This window comes from Sinocyclocheilus anshuiensis, unplaced genomic scaffold (genome assembly GCF_001515605.1).
Source record: "Sinocyclocheilus anshuiensis isolate Anshui unplaced genomic scaffold, SAMN03320099.WGS_v1.1 scaffold1994, whole genome shotgun sequence".
NCBI lineage: Eukaryota > Metazoa > Chordata > Actinopteri > Cypriniformes > Cyprinidae > Sinocyclocheilus > Sinocyclocheilus anshuiensis.
In genome coordinates this window covers 233334-261314 of record NW_015548215.1, presented here as the reverse complement: position 1 = coordinate 261314, position 27981 = coordinate 233334, and the positions used below count along the sequence as shown (strand labels likewise).

The following is a 27981-nucleotide window of genomic DNA, read 5'->3' as shown; positions in this document are numbered from 1 at the left end:
CCCTCCCTCTCTCTCTCTCTCTCTCTCTCTCTGTGTCTCTCTCCCTCCCTCTCTCCCTCTCGCTCTCTCTCGCTCTCTCTCTCTCTCTCTCTGTCTCTCTCTCTCTCTCTCTTTCTGTCTCTCGCAGGAAACTAAGATCGATTGTGTTCGCGTGGCCACTAAAGGTGGGTCTGTGTGGGAGTAATCGAGTGCACTGATTGAAACATGTTCCCTAAAGCTGAACAGCGCTGCCAGTGATTCCAGCTCGTCTGCAGAAATGACTGCGGCTCGGCTGTGTTCCCAATGAAGAACGAGCTGACGCTCATTGCACGCTGATCACTAACATATCTATATACTATATGAAACACAATGCATTATGACAAACAGACACCAGGACAAACAGTACTTCAGGCACATCTGATCAAATCATGATGAACAGATATAGAGCACAGCTCTCATTAATTTTTAATGGTGACTCACAAAGACAGACCTACTCTGGTTGTTAATCGGTGGAATTTTTAGATAATTGCATTTAACAACAGAGTTCCTGGTGACTAAAACTACATTAACCATGATTCTGCAAAGAAATCTCCACCAATCAGAGGATCGAAACTAGCAAAGCCCAACAAAAAAACTGTTTATCTCCCCAAACTACTTATATATTTATTTATATACTATTTATATATTATGTTATTCATTGCGAAAAACTTCAAAAGTAAAACTAAATTACAATAATGTAATATAAGGTCAAATGTGTTTAATTGCCAAATTATATATAAACATTACTATTACTAACATTACAATTCTTATTACTATTCTTAATGTTCTTAAAATAGGCTTAATTTTATCAATGCAAAAAAGAAAAAATATATATATATTATAAATGTATATTATAAATTATATTTTGCATAAAGATTTAGCATTTTCTTTTACTGTAATGTGAAAATAACAATGTTTTTCATTTTACTTTTTGTATCATGATAATATTAGTTTTAATAACACTTTTTTTAAAAATAGGCATAATTGTCTTAATGCAAGATAAAAATATATATCATGGTATTATTTATTTGAATAATTTAAATGTTATTTCAGTTATATCTTTAAAAAACTAAGAAGAACCATAGCAAAAAAAGTTTGAAAGTAAAACAGAATTACATTAATGTAATATAAGGCAAAATGTGTTTAATTGTCATGAAAACACAATGCAAAAAATCATTACTATTCTTAATGTAATGCAATCAGAAAATGTGACGTTAAAATGCAGAAGGGAGCGTTTGTACGCAGAGTCTGACGACTCTGAGGGGAGTCATCTCACGTCGCGACAGATGGAGAATCACTCCGATGGAAACTCGATGGCTTCACGTACGGCGGTGGTGTTTTTGCGTTTTCTGACCTCTGGTGGACCGTTACGAGACTTCGGGCGGCAGTTAGCGACGCTCGGGCCTTTTCTCGCTGCTGTTTGTGATTTAATTGAGCACAGATGGTACATAATCTATTTTCCCGTCTACGTGCCACATCTCTAATGGTGTCAAGCCTGCTCGATGCAAATGAGAGTTTGTGGCTTTAGTTTTCAAGATAATCGTGAACATGAAACCCATCTGATGCAGAAAATCCTCTATTGTTTGTCCAAGTTGAAAATGCATTGACTAAAATTGGTTTTGCATGAACTTTCTCAGCAGTTGCGCTCTATACCTGTCAATCATAACATATACAGATGTAGACCATCAATGTCTCATAAACACACATGAAGGGTAGATTTTTAGTGTTTTCCACATACATTTAAAAAATGTACATGCAATAATTCACTTACCTTCAATGTCCAGCTGTTATTACTCACTGAGCATGTGAATAAAATCTTTCTGGCTTTCTCAAGCTCTTTTCTAAAGCCTTCGTGAGCCGCCATTGACTTTTCCGCAAAGAATACATAAGAGGTTAACTAAAACTATTAAATCCATTTTGTTATTTGAAATAAAGCTGAAATTAAATAAAATATATTAGATAAAAAAGTAGAAATGTTGCCTTGGCAACTAATTGATATGTCATAATTATAAGAAAAAAAATCTAAATTATGACATACTGAGATAAAAAAAAAGTCATAATTATAAGATAAAAAGTCACAATTCAGAAAAGGCCAAATTATGAGATAAAGAGTCATAATTATGTGAAAAAGTCAAAATTATGACATACTAAGATATAATTATGAGATAAGTCACAACTGAGAAAAAGACAAATTATGAGATAAAAAGTCACAATTACAAGAAAAAAGTTACAATTATGAGATAAAGTCATAATTGAGAAAAAGCCGAATTATGAGATAAAAAGACATAATTATGAGGGGAAAAGTTAAAATTGTGACATACTAAGTCATAATTATGAGATAAAAAGTCATAATTGACAAAAAGCCAAATTATGAGATAAAAGTCATACATATGAGAAAAGGGTCATAATTATGAGATAAAAAGTCATAATTGATAAAAAGCCAAATTATGAGATAAAAAGACATAATTATGAGGGGAAAAGTTAAAATTATGACATACTAAGTCATAATTATGAGATAAAAAGTCATAATTGACAAAAAGCCAAATTATGAGATAAAAGTCATACATATGAGAAAAGGGTCATAATTCTGAGATAAAAAGTCATAATTGAGAAAAAGCCAAATTATGAGATAAAAAGTCATAATTATGAGACAAAATTCATAAATATGAGAAAAGGGTCAAGATTATGACATAGTAGATATAATAATATAATAAAGAGATTTTAAAAAAGTTGTGAAGTGCTGTCTGTGTAGGCGGCTCACGAGCATCTGTCTCTCTACTCTGCATTAATAACCCTACAGGTGTAACGATGCCTCAGCGTGTCTGTCTCTCTCTCTCTCTCTCTCTCTCTCTCTCTCTGTGCATGTTGGGCTGGATCTCTTCTCTTGTTCTAGCTGCCATTATTGTGACTCAGCTCACCACGCCGTATGTGCGTATCGCACCCGCTGCCGGCGACAGCCAACTAACAGGTCAGAACTTCCACCATCCACCTCGCTCTGTGTGTGTTAAACCAGGCCTGTTTCTGCTCACTGTGTGTGTGTTCATGTCCAGATCGTATTTCACTCCTAAATTAGAAGGGAAAAAATAAATAAGAAGAAATCATATTATTATATTTATTATTTAATATTTTTATTTATATTATTCAGTATTTTTTATTTTCAATATTTATAATTTTATTACATTTTGCATACAGATTTAGCATTTTCCTCAAATTTTCATGACTGTAATGTGAATTGTTTTGTTTTTAATATTATATTTGCATTAAAATGTAGCATTTTCTAAAAATTGTCATTACAATAATATGAAAATAATATTTAGTTTTTCAATTGATTTATATATCATGGTAGTATTTGTTATGCTGCACAACATGTATGCTGATTTAAATATATATATATATATAAAAGAAATCAATGAGAAAGAGTTTTGTAGCAATGAGAATCATTGAGAAGAAATTGACAATAAATAAATGTAATGTAATGTTATGTAATATAATAAATAAAAACTCAAAAGTGAAATATCTGGATGCATTGGTATAAATGTTTTATTTTTCTTGAAAATAATGTCACAATAAAAAAAATAATTTCAATCGCTATTCGTAATTATATTCATTCTTATGCTAAATAGAATTTTCAAATGTTTTATTTAAATTTTTAGGGTTAAATGTGAGCTGGATTTCCATGTTTTTTATGTTTTCATGTCTGTAACTTTAAAAAAATTTTTATGTAGTGCTATATGGTATATTTCAATATTTCTTCCATGTGTATTAGTGTAACCCATGTTGTGTAAAGCAGCGTTTGTTGATTCGTTTTAGTCCTGAATGGATGCAGGTTGAAAAGTTAATTGAGGATTTTCAGGGTTACCGTCCGTCTGATGAGCTTCATTTGATCACTGCTGTTTGCTTCCTGTAGAAGGTCACTTTCCATTAGCTGAATCTGTACGCTGAATACACGCATTTACTTTGGAAAATATACGCTGGAGCAGGAGTCACTAAATTAGCTGCTTTTTATTCAGCACCGATGTCCGTCGAAGGAATCAAAATGACCCCGGCAAACCCGAAACCCAAGCTTGCGGCGTTTGCAATGCATGACCACCACATCCCGTCAGAAAATTACATTTCAATATTTACTGTTTGTTGAACAGTCCCAGGTGACGCTCTCATCTGCCGCTGTGAAATGCAGGATTTTACCCGTCAGTCGTTTCATTGTGGATGTTTAATGCTAAGGTGAAGTTTTCCACAGATTAACAGTAAAGAGAAAATTGGCTTGTTTTTTAATGAAACCTTATGTAAACACATCTTCAGATCACTCGCCTCTTCGGTCCGTTACTGAATCATTATGCATGATCACGGATTCTGTTCCTCTAAGTGTTTGCATGTTTGTTTGTGAGCGAGACTGTGATGGTTTCTCCTCTGGTCATCTGAAGCGAGGCTGTTTATGCCGATCGTCATCCTCCTCAACCCCTCGCTGCAGCCTGCGGCCCGGCCCCTCTTTAAACACTCTCTCTCGCCTCCATCCAGTCTGAAGAAACTCAGACTCCAGAATGCAAATGAGTGTCATGACAATAACACTTTTTCTGCACTTATGCTAATAAACATACTCAATTTCTGTTTTCATTTTCGGTCCAGAACGTTTTCATGATTTGCAGAATAAGGCGACAACATTTATAATAAAGTCGATATTGTTTGCATACAGTGGTTTTGTATGGAAGCTTATTTCCGCCACATGAGAGAAAAATCATGCATTGATAAATCAGAATTATGAGGCAGAAGAGTCAAAATTATGACATGACAATTAAGTCATGATTATGAGATAAAAACGTACTTCTGGTATTAAAAGTAACAATTATGACATAAAAAGTTGAAATTATGGCACAAAAAGTTGATAATATGAGATATAAAGTCAAAACTATGACATGCTAAGCAATAATTGAGATAAAAAAGTTGTAATTATGACATAAAAGTAGAAATTATGAGAGAAACTAAATAAGTCCAAATTATGAGCTAAAAAGTCACTATGAGATCATACTTGAAGTTGAAATTGACAAAAAGTCATAATTACGAGAGAAAAAGTTAACATTACGGCATGAAAAGTTGAAAATATGAGATATAAAGTCAAAATTATGACATTGTGAGCAATAATTGAGTTAGTTGAAATTGTGACAAAAAGTAGGAATTATATAAAAAGTCAGTAATGGCATTAAAAATCATAATTATGAGATAAAAATCTAAATTGATATGTTGAAATTATGAGCTAAAAAGTCATCAAGATAAAGTCATAATTATGAGATAAAAAGTTGAAATTATGGCATAAAAAGTCAATTATGAGAGAAGTCATAACTGTGACATAAAAAGTCATAATTATGAGATAAAAAGTTGGAATTATGACAAGTCGAAATTACAAGATAAAAAGTCATAATTATGGCATAAAAAGGCATAATGAGAAGTTGAAATTATGACATTAAAAGTAATTATGAAAAAAGTCATAATTGTCATAATTTTTATGTCATGATAGTATGTCATAATTTTGACTTTTTATCTCATAATTATGATTTACCAAACCATTAATTTTTTTCTTATGTGGCAGAAATGGGCTTCCATAGTTTTGTGAGTATCTGCTGGGAAGCAGTTCTTTTGTTGTTGTTTGTTGGGAATCACCTGCGGCAAAACAGAAACTCGAACCCAAACACGGGAACCTGCTCATCCGTCACCATGGTAACAGCAGCCCATAGGCCCGGCTGATGGATGTTGTCAGGCCTTGATTGAAAAAGCGTAGCTGGCAGGAGGAACTGATCCGCGGCCCGGCTCAAATGAGCGCTCGCTCTGTTTCTCTCTGAACTCTCGTACGCTCGCTCAGTCCATTTAGATAACAAACAGATGTTGCTCAGATGTTGCTCTTTATGACTTTTAGTTCTCACGTATGTTTCATTGAAGTATCAACTTTGTCTCAAATGTTTTTCTTCAAATTGCTTATGAGAAAAAAGCTGAGATACTGTAATTGTGACAAAAAGTCATAATTATGGCATAAAAGGAGATAAAAAGTTATACCTTTGTCTCAGTTGTTCTTCCTAAAATTGCTTATGGGAAATAAAGCTGAGATCATTAGATATTTGTTGTATGTGGTGAGAAATGCTTGAATTCATATTGAGATCTGATTGCAGACTTTAGTATTTTGTCTGATCTGAGCACAGTTTGAGACATTGTTGAGATCTCTTCTGAAACTCAAGAGGAGACACATGAGAATACAGGAGTCTCCGTTTACTCTCATTGATGTCTAAGAGAAACAGTTGAGGTTTTATAGAGATATTTGTTGTGTTTTCTTCTTTTCTACAAGCAAAGCCAGTATAATCAACCGATCAACTAACTTGACTAACTGTCTGCTAATACTAACCTGTTTTATTAACAAAAAGCACACAATCATATAAATCTTATTTCACTCGATTTCTGCTAGTGTCAGTGTTTACAGTATACCTGTACCATGTGTTGTATTTACATCATAAGATCACAGTGACTCTCATTTCAGCCATGATTGTCTGGACTTCCTGTTCCAGGTGCCGCGACCCGGAAGCCTGATGCCGTGGAACCCGAGAAACAGACAGATCACACGGTGAAGATCGCCGGCGTCATCGCTGGCATCCTACTCTTCGTCATCATCTTCCTCGGCGTGGTGCTGGTCATGAAGAAACGGTAGGAGAGCTTCACTTCTGTTCAACAATACTTAATCTGATCTGATTAACATGAATGTGCTGATTACCATGAAATTGTGTTTAATTTCTTTAAAGCTGAAGTGTGTCATTTAAGCACCACCGCACTCCCACTATCTGTCAGTCAGATAGCCACGCCCCCAAACTCATGTGACTGGCTGAGAATGCGTCACAGTGTTGATTCAATGGTTCAGTGACTCACTAATAAAGACTCTGAACATTACAATACGACAAAGTATTTAAATGTGGGAAAGATCATGCTTTGGTAATCAGAATTATAATATTAAGAAGTTATGACATGAAAAATCTAAATTATGAAATGAGAAAATCTAAAAAAAATTAGATTTAAAAAAATTATTGCATACTAAGACATAATTATGAGATCATAAGTAATTATGCCATAAAAAGACGTAATTATGAGATACAAAGTCGAAATTTTGACATGAAAATTCAAAAATATGACACACTACGCAATAATTTATATTATGCCAAAAACTAAAATTTCTAAGATAAAAGTCATAATTGTAACATAAAAGTATCAATTATGAGATAAAATGTCATAATTGACACAGTCATAATTATGAGATGCAAAGTCAAAATTATTACATGAAAAGTCAAAAATAATACATACTAAGCAACAACTGAATTATGACAAAGTAAAAATGTATAAGATAAAGTAATAATTGTGACAAAGTATAAAAAATCCAAATTGACATACTAAGCAGTAATTGAGATAAAAAGTTGAAATTATGACAGAAAAATAGAAATTCATTGTCATTGTGACAAAAGTATAAATTATGAAACAAAAAGTAAATTGTGACAAATGAGAAAAAAGTCAAAATTATTTAATGAAAAGTCAAAAATATGAGAAGTCAAAATGATGAGACAAAAAATTATGATATGAATTTAAAAATGTGAGATAAAAAGTCAAAATTGACAAACTAAGCAATAATTGAGATAAAAAAGTATGATGAGAGTCAACAATTATGAGATAAAAAGTCATAATTGTGATGTAAAAACATAACATAATTATGAGATAAAAATTCAACCAAACTGATAGCCCCGCCCCCAAACTCACGTCATTGGTTGAGAATGTTTTGAGTCTGATTCACTTACAGTGACTTTGAACATTAATGTACGAGAAAGTGTTTGAGCGTAGGAGAAAATGACTCACTTCAGCTTCAGAGAGCTGTTGTATTGCTCCTGTACCGTACAGAAGTCTTCCCATGTCATGGTACCATCCAGTGTGTTCTTGAACACACGAAAGTCAAATTAATCTTTGCTGATTTTCTGTTCGCTTTTCAAACGGCCCCTTTTATCAACTGAACACAGAATAATTGATTTGATCGCTCTGATAAGCACCATTACACGGTTTGTGGCACCAATACATGCTGCCTGATGAAATATTAATTTTTTTCTCCCCGCGCTGCTCTCAAACAAACGGCAGCGCTTTAATGACCCGGCGACGGGAAATAGCACAAATATTTTCCAAGCTTATCTTGTGCAGAAAAAAAGAAAAGAGCGAAAGAAAAGCAAGATAAGAGAGAAAAATTGATGAAAGGCGTTTTTTTTTTTTTTCAAAGAGACGCCCAGGGCGCGTTGCTCCGGGCGAGTTTACATTAGATGCGTCCTCAGCTGGAGTAAAAACCCTTGTGCAAACAGCCCCACTCTCGTTCTGCTTTAGATTCAGAGCGTGCTTTCAGTGGTTTCAGATGTAAATTGAAGGCAGGGCTAAGTAAATATGTTTTTAATGAGAGTCATTACCTTCTCAGAATAAGGGTATTTGTCTCTATTGATTTTGCTGTTGAGTCTCAAAATGGCCAAACATTTGGAGAGGGATGCCTTCATTTTGCTGACAAGGCAATTTCCGTCAGATCGTTTGTATGCGTCGCCCGGGCCGTTTTTAGCATAATGACATTGGCATTGCATGTTAAATCTCAGCGTAATTTGATGGGATCCATATCCACCGACATCAGTAATTGAGTCAGGACTGAGTTCACTATTAAGAGAGACAACTAATAAACTTAGAGCGCTAGAATTGCTTTCGCAGCTTGTGTTTGTCGCAGAATTATAAACCTGAGCCCAAACTCACTACTTCTGCCTGTAACGAGAGCTAATCAGCCTGTTTCTAACCGCTCTCTGTCCTGTCCTCTCTCTCTCTTCACCCTGTACTAGACGAATGAAAATGAAGCTGTGAGAGATTGAAGTGCTGTCTCATTACTGAAACACAAGCTGAATGAATTAGTGTAAATTGTTCTTGCATAAATGATTGCGTTCGATTAAATGCAAGCTTTTTGTGTGTGAGAATGGTTTGCACAGAATTACTTCTGCTTGCGTTTCATGAATGAGGTCTAGAATTGATCGACATTTGACGAAACACTGAAAACGTCTTTCTAGAAAAATTAAGTTGACCAAAAACTAACATTTTTGACTTATTGGGCCTCATTAAGAAAGCACAAGATGAACATCTTTTAGTAAATTCTTACGTAAATGTATTCAGTAAACCAAAACTTCAGAAATTAAGTATTCATGATTATGAGATGAAACGTTAATTATGAGATAAAAAGTTGAAAATTTTGACGTTTGAAACTGACATTTAAAAAAAATTGAAATTATTGTATACTTAGTCATAATTATGACATAAAGTCTTAATTGTGAGAAAAATGGCAAAATTATGACATGAAAAGTTGAAAATATGAGATAAAATGTCAAATTATGACATACTAAGCAATAATTGAGATAAAAGAAAAAAGAAAAGTGCAGTCTCATTAATGAAACACATTGTAAATGCATTTGTACATAGACCAAAATTAATAAAGCACACGATAATCACAACATGTAACTTAATTATTAAATTTATGTATTTAAGAATTAAATGGGTTGTTAACTTAAGAAAATGTATATGTAAATGTTGCATTCAACACGAGCAGAATACGTTTGTGTAAATCGTATGGAAAGCCATTCTTATGTAAATGAATGCATTAATCCAAAATTTCTGCCATCAGACTTTTTCAAGGTATTAATAATAATTCATTATATATTAAGAAAGGCGTATGGCTGAAATGTTGGTTTTATAAATAAATAAGCTTAAGAATGTGAGTTATTCCTTGTATAAATTCCTCACAGCCTTATTTTCTTCCGCACTGAATGAACTATGACATCTGAGGATGCCCTTAATGAGATGTTAATGATATTAATAGTGATGGCCACGCCCACACCATAGGCACCGCCCACAGCTCCGCCTCATAAAGCACACACGCAGAACAGAACTCGTCACATGTGTCACCATATCAGGTTTTGTTCATTTTTCTATATTTTCAGACATTAATATTTTTACTTTTTCTTTCCTTCCATTTTCATTCCCCCTCCACCCCTTCCACCACTGCTTTTGCCTTTCCACCCCACTCGGCAGAAGATCCTATCACTCCTACACTTACTACCTGTAAGTAACCACTTTGTGAAAACTAGTTGCAGTGCTTTCTCTTCCACACTTCTCTTGATATTCCATGCATGATTCCAAACCCAGTGATTTCCTTCCTTCCTCCCTTCAAACTCCAGCCTGAGCTCCTGCTGCCGCCGTAATGTGCTTTTAATGATGGATGCTAAGACCAAACCAAACCCTGGCATTGCTAAACCCAGCTTTTTGAATCATTCATCACAGCGAACGCTGGAGCGATGGTAATTCCTCTCTGGAGGAGGTTCTCTTTGCTGCTGCGGTTTGAAGGGGAGGATCTGATCTGATCGCTCGCTGAAGAAAAATCCCCTTAGAGCATAAGAAAGAGCTTCATGAAGCGCAGGAGTCCAGGTTTTCTGTTGCAGTTTGACAGGCAAAGGGAAAGCTGGGCCTAACCCTCAGATGCACAAACGCAGGCGCAAATGGCTCCACGCCTGTGTTAGTGAATCGACCCTCACATCAGCCCCGATTCATCGCTTTAGTTCCTTTCCCTCCATGTTTATCTCAGTTCTGTTCTGTTCAGTTCTGCATGAGTCTGTTAAGCGCATGTTAATCATCATCATGTGTTACACACACACACATACACACACACACACACACACACGCACACTGACACACACACACACACGCACACTGACACACACACACACACGCACACTGACACACACACACACACGCACACTGACACACACACACACACGCACACTGACACACACACACACACGCACACTGACACACACACACACACGCACACTGACACACACACACACACGCACACTGACACACACACACACACGCACACTGACACACACACACACACGCACACTGACACACACACACACACGCACACTGACACACACACACACACGCACACTGACACACACACACACACGCACACTGACACACACACACACACGCACACTGACACACACACACACACGCACACTGACACACACACACACACGCACACTGACACACACACACACACACACACACACACACACAAACAAACACGCACACTGTACCACACACACACACACACACACACACACGCACACACGCACACACACACACACACACACACAACACACACACGCACACTGACACACATACACACACACACACACACACACACACACACGCACCACACACACACACACACACACACACACACGTGCACACATGCACACGCACACACACGCACACACAAACGCACGCACACACACACACACACACACACATATGCGATCTGATTAGATAGAAGTTATAGTTGGATTAAATGCTTCAAACACGTACAATCATCTGAATGTCATTCATTAGATACAAAATATCAAATCAAGTGTAATTTGTTTGATATGCAATCAAAAGTTTGTTTGGTTTGACATGATAAAACAATCGATCATGTTTATAGATATTTGAGACACTTGATCTGATGAAGGACATTCACACATTTATGATTTTGATAGGTTTAAATAGTTAATTTCACATGTGAGTTGTATGTTTAACATGATAAAAATGAAATACATGTGGAATATTTCTATCACTTACAATGAGGTTCCATTAATTAATGTTAAGTTTACATTTATTACAAGATTTAATAATCTTTGTTATCTGTTGGTTCATGTTATCAGTTCCATTAAATAATCTTAACAGATACAACTTCTGATTTTAATAATGTACACTGGAAACAAAAATGGTGTAGAAACAATTTTAACTCCGAAATTGCTAGTAAATTTCACAAATAATTACAAACATGTTGATCTAAATGTGAAATTTTAAAGTAGAAAATGTTTTATTGTATTTTCTTGTAAAACATGCTCCAATAATCAATTTTTTTAAATTAAAAAATTATTTACAACTTCAAAAAAACAAACAATTTTTTACAGTATATTAGTAAATGTTGAAATTAACATTAGGTAATTGGATAGTTAATTTTTAGATATGTTATACTTGGATTAAATACTTGTTTAAACATGTACAAATGTCTGAATGAACACATTTATGATTCATATAGTTGTATGTTGAAATACATGTGGAATATTTGTATCACTTACAGTAAGGTCCCATTAGTTAACATTAGATTTATGTTTGTTTACAATATCTATTAATCTTTCTTAACTGTTCATTGTTAGTTCGTGTTATCAGGTCTATTAAATAATCTTAACAGATGCATCTTTTGATTTGAATAATGTACACTGAAGAAAAATGGTGTAGAAACAATTTTAACTCCGAAATTCTAGTAAATTTCAAAAATAATTACTAAAAATGGCAAAAACACATTGAATTAAACATTACATTTTAAAGTAGAAAAACTGAAATTGTATATTCTCGTAAAAAATGCTCCAATAATCTTTTTTTTTTTTTTTTTTACATTTTTATAAAAATTGTTTTTTACAGTATATTAGTAAATGGTGACATTAACATTAACGAGTTATTTGGATAGTTAATTTTTAGGCATGTTATACTTGGATTAAATACTTTGACAGTCATTTGAATGCGTACAAACGTCTGAAAACGTCTGAATGTCATTCATTAGATACAAAATATCAAATTTATGTTTTGATTCATGTTATCAGGTTCATTAAATAATATTAACAGATACATATTTTGGTTTTAATAATGTACACTGAAAAAAAATTGGTGTAGAAACTTTCACAAAAAATTGCAAGAAACACATTGAAATAAAAATGAAATTTTTTCCATTGTTGGTTCTAGTTAATAGTTCATGTGAACAAATGGAACCTCATTGTAAAGTGTTTCTCACTTAGTAAAGTTTGGTGCTGCTGCGGCATGAATTAGTGTAGTTTATTTTTAGAGGACTCCGCTGACAAATATGAGATTTAATCTGGTTTCTACACGTTGAGGGATTTCTTCAGGGCTTCAGACGTGACATTCATGGAGGAATGTGTTTGTGTGGGGATTCAGAGCCTCAGCCAGGATTAGAATAAGATCTGGAGTCTGTTGATCAAATCCTCCGATATGGCAAAGATTTCCTGCATTTATAACTCTCACTATATTTGGACACAGATACTGCACCACATTCCTCTCTAACTGGATTTGCATTATCATCCGTCTGGTCTTGTGCAAAATCTAGTTTACATTTACATTCATGCATTTTGCAGATGCTTTTATCCCAAGTGCCTTACCTGAAAAATAACAGTAAAGAAACAACGTATTTAGTCAGAAAAAGTCTGTTTTACTTGCACTGTGTGCTATTCAGGTGCAATGTGATGGAGTCTTTAAAGAGTTTTTGTCCTAAGCCACAGCAGGATTTTGATTCATCCCAGTGAATCTTTTAAATCTGTTCACAAAAAAAGATTCATTCACTAATTTGTTCAGTGTCCATTTCTCCAGATTACATATATTTGCGTCATAGCCATTACGATTGATTCGTTAAAAAGCACAGATTCATTTACAACTGAAAGATGTCTTGTGTTTTAGTAAAAATGGCGTGTTTTTAATTTTTGAATTATTTTAAGTGAACAAATCATTTTGAATGAGACGGATGATTTGAAAATATGCACATTTTTATAAGGCAAAATAATTCAGTTTCTGCAGATTCCATATTTACATCAGTAGATGCCGACAAAAAGGAATCTTTTAGGTTATGAGTCACTGAATCATTAAAATTGATTCGTTAAAAAGCACAGATTCATTTACGACTGAAAAATGCCTTATGCTTTATTAAAGATTGCGTTTCTTCGGATCTAAGAGATTTCAGTAGCGTTAAGCATCTTAATGAATTAACTGTCTTCCGTTCAAAATGATTCGTTCACTTAAAAGTGAGTCTTAGGTTAGGATTAATGTGTTTTTTTAATTGAATTATTTTAATAAGACAAATTAAGACGTTTCGATCTTTTTTTGTGAACTGATTCAATGGCGATTTCTACAGATGACATATTTATGGCAATAGATTCCAACAAATGAGAGTCTTTTATGTTATGAGTCACTGAATCATTCAAATTGATTTGTTAAAACGCACGATTCATTTGCAACTGAAACTAGTTTTATTATGCCTTAGTAAAATATTTTATTAAAATTACATTTAAGAGACTTCAGTAGCGTTTAAGCATCATAATGAATGAATGATCATTCAGAATGATTTGTTCACTTGAAGGATTTGTTTAAACGAATGAACAAAATCTTACTGGTCTAAAATCCTGCTCGACATACACTAAAAAATAAGGTGTAGATTTACTTTGAAACCATTTTCACTCTGAAATTGCTAGTAAATTTCACAAATAAACAAGTAACATTGAATTAAACATTGAATTTTGAAGTAGAAAGACTGAAATGGTATTTTCTTGTGAAACGTACTTCAGTAATCTTTGCAGTACAGTGTAGTTGCTAATGAAATCTCATGATTTTATCTGTGATCGTGTCGTATCATGCAGCATTTTCTCCGTTTAACATGGACAGACAAACTCATCATGTTAAAAGCAAGTAAAGGAGATGGATTAAATATTTGAAAATTAGATATTAGAAGTGTATTTTGCCTTAAATGGAGCGTTTTAGAGTTGTATGTAGCTCCTGCAGTCACATGAAGACTTGACGTAATGCACCTTGCTCAAACACGAGAGGGAAAGTTTAGTAGAAAGCGCCTGCCGCTCGTCCCTCTCTCTCTCTCTCTACCAGAGCGGCCCATTTAAATTGGTGTTTGAGTGAGCGAGAGGCCTTAATTAAATCCTTCACCGAGGGCTCACGCAGAACAAGAAACAAATTAATTGTAACAAGAGGATGCACATTTGTCTCGGCTGATGGCTCCTGCGCTGCGGAGGAGAGAGGAAGCAGAGAGAGTCGATTTCCCCGTCGTACGACGGCCGCAAGTCGCTGGTGTCGCTCTCTGATGCAGATAATAGAGCCGAGCCACGAGCCACAGATCAGACGGCCTGTTTACACCAAATGGTAATGCGATCGGATGAGGCGGCGCAGGAAAGTTTGGAAATGAGTCACCGAGAGCAATCAGACTCTGTAATTAAATTAGAGTCTAATTAACATCTATTAATGGGCGCGTGCAGCGTACCTGGGGACTCAGAGCGAGCAAATCCTCATAAAACCTCCCAGAGGAGATCGGATGAACCACCGGGGCTTATGAAGCATTAAACTCTCACACAAACCTGTGAACGAAGCAACCAGCGCAAGCAGAAACTACTGCAAAACTCACCACCATTAACTTACTGCGTTCTGGGTGATTGACAGTTGCTATGTGGTTGCTAGGGTGTTAAAGATGGGTCTAGGTGGTTGCTAAGGTGTTTAAGTGGGGTTTATGTTGTTGCTATGGTCTTTAGGTGAAGTCTAGGTGGTTGCTAAGGTTTTTAAGTGGGGGTTATATGGTTGCCAGGGTGTTTAAGTGGACTCTAGGTGGTTGCTAGGGCTTTTAAGTGGAGTCTAGGTGGTTGCTAGGGCGTTTAAGTGGGATTTATGTGGTTGCTAGGGTGTTTAGGTGAAGTCTATGTGGTTGCTAAGGTTTTTAAGGGGGGTTTATGTGGTTGCCAGGGTGTTTAAGTGGGATTTATGTGGTTGCTAGGGTGTTAAAGAGGGGTCTAGGTGGTTGCTAAGGTGTTTAAGTGGGGTTTATGTTATTGCTATGGTGTTTAGGTGAAGTCTAGGTGGTTGCTAAGGTTTTTAAGTGGGGTTTATGTGGTTGCCAGGGTGTTTAAGTGGACTCTAGGTGGTTGCTAGGGCTTTTAAGTGGAGTCTAGGTGGTTGCTAGGGCGTTTAAGTGGGATTTATGTGGTTGCTAGGGTGTTTAGGTGAAGTCTATGGGGTTGCTAAGGTGTTTAAGTGGTGTTTATGTGGTTGCCAGGGTGTTTAAGTGGACTCTAGGTGGTTGCTAGGGCTTTTAAGTGGAGTCTAGGTGGTTGCTAGGGCGTTTAAGTGGAGTCTAGGTGGTTACTAAGGTGTTTAAGTGGGATTTATGTGGTTGCTAGGGTGTTTAGGTGAAGTCTATGTGGTTGCTTAGGTGTTTAAGTGGGGTTTATGTGGTTGCCAGGGTATTTAAGTGGGGTCTAGGTGGTTGCTAGGGCGTTTAAGTGGAGTCAAGTCAAGTCAAGTCGTGTTTAAGTGGGATTTATGTGGTTGCTAGGGTGTTTAGGTGAAGTCTATGTGGTTGCTTAGGTGTTTAAGTGGGGTTTATGTGGTTGCCAGGGTGTTTAAGTGGGATTTATGTGGTTGCTAGGGTGTTTAGGTGAAGTCTATGTGGTTGCTAAGGTTTTTAAGGGGGGTTTATGTGGTTGCCAGGGTGTTTAAGTGGGATTTATGTGGTTGCTAGGGTGTTTTAGTACTGAGCCTTGAGGTACTCCATACTGCACTTGTGATCGATATGATACCTCTTCACTCACTGCTACGAATTGATGGCGGTCAGATAAGTACGATTTGAACCATGCTAATGCACTTCCATTAATGCCAACAAAGTTTTCTAGTCTATGCAAGAGAATGTTGTGGTGTGGAGTCTAGGTGGTTGCTAAGGTGGTTAAGTTGGGTTTATGTGGTTGCTAGGTTGTTTAAGTGGACTCTAGGTGTTTGCTCAGGTGTTTAGGTGGAGTCTGAATATTTATTGAGATTTAAAAATATTTTGTAAAAAAAACATTTATTACAATTGTTTAATATTAAGCTTAATATAATATTAGCTATATATTACATGTATTATAACTTGTATAATATTGTTGTTATTTTTAATTATTATATTAACATGTTTATTATATTTATTTATTTTTTTAATTTATGTAGTTTATAATTTAATTATTAAATGTAATTGAACCAAAATGAATTGAAGTTAGAGTGTTTTTTGCACCATGAAAATCATCCTTGAAATGCTGCTTTATGAATCACAGAGTGTTTGGAAATAGAAAGAAAGTGCATGTATTGAACATAGTTGTTCTTCTGCCTCTATCTAAAGGCCGACAAACATTTATTCCATTTGTAAGAGCCTTGAAATATTTATGTGCAGCATGTTGGGACTCAGTGTGAAGTTCATGGAGACTGAGCGGCGTGTGGTTCGCAGAGATCTCGTACGTGGAGATTTTAGTGGAGTAAAGGTTATAGTGCCAGCTAATAGTTTAATGGATGTGATAATGCCATTAGTGTAGATGATGTGCAGTTACACTCACTCTGAGATACTGTACTGGCCTTCAAGGGTGTTCTGATCATATTGATGCACAGGAAACATCAGACAGTTCGCTGAGGGTCACACACTTTAATGCATGGTTACTGTACAATTTGAGTTATAGGTAAGCCATGCAACTAGCGCCTGCTGCATATTGATTTAGCTCCATAATAAGTTAATATAGGTATCTCTGACAGATGCTCGTACTGCTGCGGTCGACTGATGAGCAGCAGATGTTTGAGCTTCACCTGCAACAGTTTAATTAAACTGTCAACACATTACATCTTAATATTTCCCCACGTCATATGATCTTTCATGCCTGAAGAGCACATTCACATAAACACACATCATATCATATTAAAATGACAAATCAAGCTTTTTACTCCATCTTTATTAAGGGCAAACCCAGCACAGCATTACAAATATTTCTCAAAAATATGATCAAATGTAAATGTAAGATCAATGCCTTGATGTCTTTGTTTCCCATAGGAAAGTACTATTATTATTATAAATAGTAAGCATGCAGAAATTAAGTATAATAGAATTTACTGCTATTATCTAAGCCTGCTACTCTGAAATGCTGATTTGCATTATTTATAAGCATATAGAAATATATAATAATGAGTAATAATTAATTAATATAATAGAATTAAAATAAAATGATTAATTATACATATAAATAAATAGTAATCCTGCAGAAATTAAGTAGAATATAATTTACTCAAGGCCTGCCACTCTGTAATGCTGGTTTGAAACAATCAGCATTATTAATAACCTATAGAAATATATAATAATTAATAAAATAATAATAACAGTAATAGTAATTAATATAAATATAATAAATAATTTGGAAATATAGAAGTGATTTCCTTTATGACGCTTTATGAAACCCCACCCCAGCGTGGCGTCGTTTCAGTATGCATCGCCACAGCTCCTCCTTTAAGAGCAGAGAATGCTGGGAGACTCGTGCTTGTCTGAGACGTCAAAGTCTGTGAGTGAAAATGTGCAGGTGACCTCTGTATCTGCGGGAAGTGCGTTTGATGGCGTGCTGACAGCTCATGTCAGGCTTCAGTGCTCATTTCAATACGCCGCTCAAATCATCAGTCATACATACTAATAGAAACCTCATGCTACTGTGAGCTTAAATCCCTCAAGCAAAGAACAGCTTCAGAATTTAATAGAGAGTCACTTGTAGTTGGACTGATGGAATCAACTGTCATTGATACCTGTATAATACAATATATCTGCATGCTGTGATGGGTGGTTGCTAGGGTGTTGCTAGGTAATTGCTAAGGTGTTCTGTCATTGCTAGAGTGTTTGGGTGGTTGTTAGGGTGTTGCTATGTGGTTTGCTAAAGTGTTTGGGTGGTTGCTAAAGTGTTCTGGTGGTTGATAGAGTGTTTGGGCGGTTGCTAGGATGTTGCTATGAGGTTGCTAAAGTTTTCTGGTGGTTTCTAGAGTGTTTGGGTTGTTGCTAGGGTGTTGATAAAGTGTTTGGGTGGTTGCTAGGGTGTTGCTAGGTAATTGCTAAGGTGTTCTGTCATTGCTAGAGTGTTTGGGTGGTTGTTAGGGTGTTGCTATGTGGTTTGCTAAAGTGTTTGGGTGGTTGCTAAAGTGTTCTGGTGGTTGATAGAGTGTTTGGGCGGTTGCTAGGATGTTGCTATGAGGTTGCTAAAGTTTTCTGGTGGTTTCTAGATTGTTTGGGGTGTTGCTAGGGTGTTGCTATGTGGTTGCTAAAGTGTTTGGGTGGTTGCTAAAGTATTCTGGTGGTTGCTAGAGTGTTTGGGCAGTTGCTAGGTAATTGCTAAAGCATTCTGGTGGCTGCTAGAGTGTTCAGGGTGGTTGTTAGGGTGTTGCAGTGTGGTTGATAAAGTGTCTGGTGGTTGCTAGAGTGTTTGAGTGGTTGCTAAAATGTTTTGGTTGGTTGATAACGTGTTCTGTGGTTACTAAAGTGTTTGATGGTTGATAGGGTGTTGTTGTGTGGTTGCTAAGGTGTTCTAGTCGTTCCTATAGTGTTGCTATGTGGTTGGTTCGGGGTAGTTATAGGCTGTTGCTATGTGGTTTAAAGTGTTCTGGTGGTTGCTAGGTGGCTTCTAAAGTATTCTGGTGGTTGCTAGAGTGTTTGGGTGATTGCTAGGGTGTTGCTATGTGGTTGCCAAACAGCGATTAGAGAAATAATTTCTACTGTATTTACATGATTCAGCGATGCTGTACTGAAATAAACAGCATAAACCTGTCTAAGGAGGTATTGAGGTTTCAAAGCCCTCTGAAATCATCCGACCAGATCAAACTTCAACTGGTTTAACGGTTTTCTTTCCCCCTGCATAACTAAGGGTTTCTTATCTTAAGGCGGTTTTATGCAACTGTATGAGCAATAGTAATGGTGACTAGTGAAGATCTCGGAATAACAAGCTCCACTTATAAACAGCACTTTGGTCTCAAAGTCACATGTAAATAAAATCAGTGCAATTTTCCCAGCTGAACGTCTTCAGCTATTGCTGACATATCAGACCAAGCGTTTTGTAGAATCAGAGCTCCGGTTTCCATGCAAAGTGCGTCTCGCTCACATTAGCGGAGCCACCGCTGCGTCGGTCTCAGTATCACCCAGAGGTGAGGGTCAGCGAAACACCCAGATTTATATCTGTAAATGAGGAACAGGATGGCTTTTCTGTGTTTTATGTGGTGCTGGTTGGAACAGAGTGCTCCGCTCTCCAGGGGCCCGGGGCCATCACCGTGGCATGACGGGGGCTTTTATTTATGTTTCTCTCCTGGAAAACACAGAGAAACTTACTTGTGTTTAAAATAGCCTTTTTTCGAGGACTATCAGCGCAGACTCACTCTATCTGCAGGGGTTCAGGTTAAACTTCAAATGGATGGAAAAATGGAAAGGAAAGAGAGAGAAAATGTCTTCGGTTACGTTTGAAAAAAATAAAGAGAGAAAACAGAAATGGAAAGGTCTGAGGATTGAGTCTGCAGGGACAGTGACTAAAGTAGCCCAGCGGCATTAGATATGCATGAGCGCTGAATCATCGCCGCGCATTGAGTGAAAGCACAGCGGGAAGGTGCTTGTGTACTTTGCGTTGTCCTTCCTTCTGTCCTAAGATGACTGGAGGCCATTTGAAAAGAATAAAAACATTATCTTGTAAAACTTTATTTTTATAAACCTCAACTAAACTGGAGCTTCAACATCTCAGAGTTCATTGAAACATATCCGGGTCATTTGCAAGTTGCTAGTTCCCCAAAAAATGCATTGCTTATAAGTGTCTTGTTATGCTGTACTATTACCAAATATTGGATTCAATCTTTTTATCAACTTGTTTTCATTCAATTAACACAGGTTTTGTATTTCTTTTTAGAACTGGTTGATCGTAAGCCTCAGTCATCTAAGCTCATGCACCTCAGTTTTTGAGCCAAAATTACCCATAAATAATGTTTTTTTTTTCATTCAAAACCTGGTGCATAAGCTCAGATCGATGAGGCCTACAATCAACCAGTTCCACAAACAAAACCTGTGCTAACTGAATGAAAACGAGTTAACAAAAAGATTAAATCCAAGATTTGGTAATAATATAGCATAATGATTGTTTTACAAGCGATTTTCAAAAGCCTGGTCAACACCAAATTAGGTAAAGGATTTTCAGCACAGCACAGGGGTTGAGATCTTTTGCATTGTGTTCTTCTTCTTTCTGTGCGGTGAATCTCTCATCTGAAGTGATGCGTTTCCTCTCGGCTGGTGCTGTGCTCAGCATCTACTTCCTGTGTCAGGATTGATAGCGGCGTCTCTGCTGCTGCGTGCTGCCAATCTGTCGTGTGTCATTTTTCCGTGCCCAGCAGCAGTGTACTGCGGAGGAACCTTGTGTCTCTTTTTGTTCAGAATTTCCATCTGAGTGAACATGAGGAGAGACACCGTCAACAGCGATTAGAGAAACCGCTTCTACTGTATTTATACAATTCAGAGATACTGTACTGAAATAAACAGCTTAAAGCAGCCTAGGGAGGTTTTGAGGTTTCAGATCCACTTTCCTGAAGTAAATCTGAGTGACATTTGCAAATGCAAAACTCATGCCATGATGATAGGGTGTTGCTATGTGAGTGTTCTGGTATTTGTTAGAGTGTTTGGATGGTTGCTTTGTTGTTACTATCTGGTTGCTACAGTTGTTCTGGTGGTTGCTAGAGTATGGGAGATTGTTAAGGTGTTCTGGTGGTTGCTAGGGTGTTACTAAGGTGTTCTGGTGGTTGCTAGGGTGCTGCTATGTGGTTGTTAGAGTATTTGGGTGGTTGCTAAGGTGTTCTGGCTGTTGCTAGAATGTTGCTATGTGGTTGCTAAGGTGTTCTGGTGGTTGCTAGAGTATTTGGGTGGTTGCTAGGGTGTTGCTAAGGTGTTCTGGCTGTTGCTACAGTATTTGGGTGATTGCTAGGGTGTTGCTAAGGTGTTCTGGCTGTTGCTAGGGTGTTGCTGAGTAGTTGCTAAGGAGTTCTGGTGGTTGCTAGAGTATTTGGGTGGTTGCTAGGGTGTTGCTATGTGGTTGCTAAGATGTTCTGGTGGTTGCTAGAGTATTTGGGTGGTTGCTAGAGTGTTGCTAAGGTGTTCTGGCTGTTGCTAGGGTGTTGCTGAGTAGTTGCTAAGGAGTTCTGGTGGTTGCTAGAGTATTTGGGTGGTTGCTAGGGTGTTGTTATGTGGTTGCTAAGGTGTTCTGGTGGTTGCTAGAGTGTTGCTAAGGTGTTCTGGCTGTTGCTAGGGTGTTGCTATGTGGTTGTTAAGGTGTTCTGGTTGTTGCTAGGGTGTTGCTAAGGTGTTCTGGATGTTGCTAGGGTGTTGCTGTGTAGTTGCTAAAGTGTTGTTGCTAAGGTGTTCTGGTGGTTGCTAGAGTATTTGGGTGGTTGCTAGAGTGTTGCTAAGGTGTTCTGGCTGTTGCTAGGGTGTTGCTATGTGGTTGTTAAGGCGTTCTGGTTGTTTCTAGGGTGTTGCTAAGGTGTTCTGGCTGTTGCTAGGGTGTTGCTGTGTAGTTGCTAAAGTGTTTTGGTGATTGCTAGGGTGTTGCTATGTGGTTGATAAATAGCGATTAGAGAAACCATTTCTACCACATTTACAGATTCAGAGAGACTGTACTGAAATAAACAGCCTAAACCAGTCTAAGGACGTTTTAATGTTTTAAAAAATCCCTCTAAAACCGTCCAATCAGACCAACCTTAGACTGGTTTAACTGGTTTTCTTGATTGGATTCTGGATCTTCATCCAGAACATTTTTTGGTCGTTTATTGAACGCGCTCAGTAACACAATTTCACATTTATTTCCCATTTTCTCTCAGCTCGTTCTTAGTTTTACAGTGAGTCTGACATTTGCAAGGAAATAGGCTCTTCACGCCGTTGCCAAATTCCCTGTCGGCGTTTCAATCACCTTCCATCCCAGGTGCATAAACAACAGCGACAGTCTGAACATCTCAGGCTTTGTCAGGTTTCAACGCCGAGACGCCCATGAAATAACCAGACGATGCATCCACAACAAATCCTGCTTTGTAATGGAAAATATGACAATTTTGATACGCAGAACAGTTGTAGCTCCAGTAATCCCATGTTACCAAGTGTCAGACAAAATGCAGACACAATAGCACAAAATACCGTTCACATGTGTTAGTAGAAACCCATGGGTGATGAGTTTGTCAGCAGCAAAAATAGAAACCAGTACGAATATATTAGCAGTAGCGTTTGGATAAATAGATATCTCTGACAGTAAAGTAAGTACAGCATCACTATTACTACACTGTAAAAATGGTAACCTGCAATTATTAGCTATTTCTACCTGATTTAATGCATAACAGTTAGTTTTGTTGGTATAAATGAAAGTATATACTGTAGGTTGGTGCAGTGACATTAAATACTATTTTTTATTAGCAGTAGCGTTTGGATAAATAGATATCTCTGACAGTAAAGTAAGTACAGCATCACTATTACTACACTGTAAAAATGGTAACCTGCAATTATTAGCTATTTCTACCTGATTTAATGCATTACAGTTAGTTTTGTTGGTATAAATGAAAGTATATAGGTTGGTGCAGTGACATTAAATACTATTTTTAACTTTAATAAAATGGGTTAATTTTGTATTGAAACACATTTTCACCATAAAAAAATAAAATAAAAAAAAAGGGTTATTGCAACTTTTAATCTCACATTTCTGACTTTTTTCCTCAGAATTGCAAGATATTAATTCAGAATTGCGAGATCTGGCCTCAGAATTTCTTTCTCGCTATTCTGACGTTTTTATCTGAATTTTGAGTTTACATTTCAGAAATATTTTTGAAAATATATTTTAAGAATATAAATATATGTTTTTATTAGCATTTAAAAAAATTATTTTGCCCTCCATATATTTCAGTCTAAGAAAATACATTCACATCAGGGTTATTATAGTTAACAAAAAATAAAACATCTAAAAAACACATTTCTGTTGCTTGAAATAAAATAAAATATAAAAAAACTTAAACTTATTTCAGCTAGATTCCAAGGCGACGTTTGTCATTTTCATTTAGTTAAACTTGATGTATTAAAATGAATAAAACTAAAACTGAAATAAAAAAAAATAAAAACTGTATAGACATCATATTTTTGTCCATGGAATTTTTTCCAAGACAATTCCATGTTTTTAACCTTTGAATAGGTATTGTTTTCATTGAATCTGATTAAATAAATGATTAAAATTAATCTTCAGTGGAAACAGCCTGCCCTAGTAAAAAAGTTATATATTTAAAATACTGTACATTTATTTCATACTAAGTATAGTTTAAATCTATTAATACATTTACTAACATATCGCTCAAGACTTACTCATATAAAAATTAGAATTAAACTTTATTTGGGCTACTACTTGTGCACAATGCACATTTCTTAATAGTAAGCCTAAAATGTGTTTTAATGTCACTGTTAATGAGGATTGTACGATCTTTGAATAATATCAGTCTTTAAAGGCTAGATATTTAAAGTGTACCTGAAGCATACTTGCAATAGTTCCACTTTAACACGATCAAATATACTTCAGAATATCTTAAGTTGGACTTCAGCGCTGCTTCCACTCAATTAAAATGCATTAAGTGCGAAAAGACTTTAAGTATACCAGTTTAGCATACCAAAAGTACAGTTGCAGGGTATTTTTAGTAGGTACATAAATAAGTAAATGTATTTGTAGTATACTTAGCATGAATATTTAAAATTTCAAATACATTTTAGTATATTTATTTTTCACTAAGGTGTATTCAACAGAAATGCGCTTGCTCTTTAGTTTTGAATTTTTAACCACAAACCATTATGGTATAGCTTTTTGTTATCTTATATTTATTTAAATCAGATTATAAATATGAACCAGTATGAGTGTGTAAAGGGACTAGTATTCACTGGGAAACTACTGTACCAGATGCTCCCACAATAGACTGCTTAAACTCACGCATTACAGATTAGACTTTAGATAACAACATCTATTAAGTTTCGCTCGTGTGGCAGACGATCTGAAGCAAACAGTTAAGTGATTAGCTTTCCGTTGGGCAGAAATGTTGAGCGGTTGCCATATGCAACGCGACTGAATCAGCAAGATGATTGAGAGGCGGCTTCACATCGCTGTGAGGATCCAGAGAAGCACAAATACATGAGTTTTGGACCCTGTGTTGATGAGTCTGAGAGAGAGTTTTTATGCCCTCCTCTCATTTTCATCACTGTTTCACGGGTCAAGTATGTTCATGTAAAGGTTTTCACAGGGCAATGTGTATGTATAAATGTAAATTTAAAATAAGCAGGGAACGAGGGTTACCATACGTAACTGAGACGTTTACAGAAAAGCCCCATAAATTAGAATAAAGATGTTGAGATATGTTAGATTAGACTGTCGATATTTTGTTGTTTTTGAACAAACCAGCAAGAATGCATAAAGAAAATGTTATAAAAAGCTTCAATTACTCAGTTTTTTTAGTGACTTTATTTATTTCCTGAACCATGGGCAATAGAATAGAATAGAATAGAATAGAATAGAATAGAATAGAATAGAATAGAATAGAATAGAATAGAATAGAATAGAATAGAATAGAATAGAATAGAATAGAATAGAATAGAATAGAATAGAATAGAATAGAATAGAATAGAATAGAATAGAATAGAATAGAATAGAATAGAATAGAATAGAATAGAATAGAATAGAATAGAATAGAATAGAATAGAATAGAATAGAATAGAACAGAACAGAATAGAATAGAGTAGAATAGAATAGGGCTTCTGTGGGTCTTAAAAAGGACTTGAAAAGACCTTAATTTGCCCTTCCATAAATGAATGCCTTAAAAGGGTGTTAAATTAGAGCATAAAAATAATAATGTCTTCCTCAGTATTGTCTTCTATTACAAATATCTAAACATCCTTAAATAAAGATACATTTACTTGAGATGGAAAATGAAGATATAAAGTCTTATTTTCTGAGAAATGTAACAAAATGAAACAAGTTTATGTTTAAAACAAGAACGAATATCTGTCAATGGGAAATTAAAACTTGTTTTCCCTGTGAATTAAATTAATTTCTCTTGTTTTAATCATAAACTCGTAAACATTTGGTCGATTTTTTGACCACAAGAATTCTAATCTTCTGTAAATTTGGTGATTTAAGGATCTTTAGAAAACAAGACAAAAGATCAGAATTACAGTATTTCCAGACTTTATTTGATATTTAATTTATAATGTATTGAAGTTACTTCCATATTCTAGTGGTTTAGAGCTTAAAGCTTCAATTTTTTAAAAATTAAAAATAATTTTAATTAAAAAGTAGCGAAGATCTGTATGGAAGTTATATTTTCAAGCTTTACATTTACATTTAGAGGCCATGTTGACGCATTGTGTTCCATTTCTTTTCTTGGTCTTAAAGTCTTGAATTTGCTGGTATTGCGTTTGACGTTCTGAAATTATTGTTGAGCGGCGGGACTCTGTTTGACTTTAACCCGAGTGTGTCGCTGGAGTCATTAGCGTTTAGCGAGTGCGAAAGTATCTGAACCCACACTGTAAAAAAAATTCCGTAAAATTTACGGTAAAAAGCAAGCTGTGGTTGCCGGAATTTTACCGTAAAAAATACGGTAGCAACATTTTAGGTTTTACGGTTTTAACTTAAATTTACAGCTAAATACCGTAATTTAATTAACTGATATAATGTTAATCTACCAACCTATTGAAGTACTGAAATCTGTTTTGTACCTTTGTAATACACTGATAACCAACAAATGCAGATGGTGATGAGAAAGTCACACGATGAACCAAAGCCCATCACAAGCAGCTTTTAAATAATAACATATATAGAAGGTGCACAGTGTCATTCACACAAACACTAAACACCATCACGGTAACACACATGAAACTGAAATAATGCAATAAACATTCATTTAACAACATTAGGAGTAACACACAACCTTAATATACAAAACTGATAAGAAAAAACTAAGAAGAAACATAGTTATTTCAACAAAAAACATCAAATTTGAAATGTAACGCAGGGAATTCTGGGAATGTCAATTTACGGTTATTCACTGTAAATTATACGGTCTTTTTCACTTCCAAAAACAGTATACTACCGTAAAATTACATGTAATGTCCAATACAGTTTTTCACCGTATATAGTAGGGGAATTTACCGTTAACCATTTAACAGGTTTTTACTGTAACATTTTCACAGTCTTTTACCGTTAAATTCAGGGTCATTTTTACAGTGCACTGGATACGAGGAAACCAGTAATATCTGTGCTACTGTCATGTTCCAGGACTTTCTGCAGAGACTCTAATTCGTTTTTAAGTGCAGCGTGAGAATGTCAGCTCCAAGACAAATCTTTGCTGATACGAGCGTCTGAAATGTATGCCAATTTAGATGATGACAAGACGCAGTAAATCCACAGCCGCTGTTTGCGATGCGTCACACCAGAGATTCAGTCTCCCGATCTCCGCACTTTGAAGTGTTATTACCTCAGAAATCACATTGTAGTAAATCAGATCAGAATAATTGGGAAAATAAATTAGCATAGAGTTGGAGTTTGAAGGAACAGGCGGACTCTATTTAGAAATGCTAGAGAAAAAAATGCATTGTGTTTTTGTGCATTTCAAGATTTATTTAACATAACTATGTATTGTTGAATACTACATATATGTCATAACATATATTATATTAACACACACACAAAGTATATAAAGAGTCAGTTTGAGGTAAATGGGGGCATACTTTTTCAGCAGAATTTGCTCCCATTTTTCAGCAAAAAATTGCTCAATGAAAGGGATGCATGGGTCGTTTAGTTTCATTTAAATGCATGCAAAATCAGACTTGAATCGTTGCTTCTGCAGGTGTGTAGATCGTCACCTCAGAGATCATGATACACCGGGGACAAAAATGATATAGGATTTACTTTGAAACAGATTTCACTCAGAAAATGCTAGTAAATTTCACAAAGTATCTCAAAGAAATGGCAAATAATCACTGAATTAAACATGAAATTTTGAAGTAAATATATATATATATATATATATATAAGATAAAATTATATGTAAATGTAAAAATGGGTGCAATCTATAAAATATAAAATATCTAAAGTTACATATATCATTTTATATAATAATTATATTTAATATTTAGTATATGAAAAAATATACATATACTTTAAAAATTGTTATGCATATATATATATATATATATATATATATATA

At 35.6% G+C, this 27981-nt stretch overlaps 1 protein-coding gene across 1 annotated transcript in view; it reads left to right on the top strand.

The window, feature by feature from the left end:
• LOC107653871 (receptor-type tyrosine-protein phosphatase mu-like) overlaps window positions 1-27981 on the top strand; it is a 208593-nt gene that overhangs the window by 106809 nt on the left and 73803 nt on the right. Inside the window, exons 13-15 of the mRNA XM_016440739.1 lie at window positions 128-164; window positions 2912-2986; window positions 6564-6699. Coding sequence (XP_016296225.1) covers window positions 128-164; window positions 2912-2986; window positions 6564-6699 — 248 coding nt within the window. The remainder of the gene's footprint in view (window positions 1-127; window positions 165-2911; window positions 2987-6563; window positions 6700-27981) is intronic.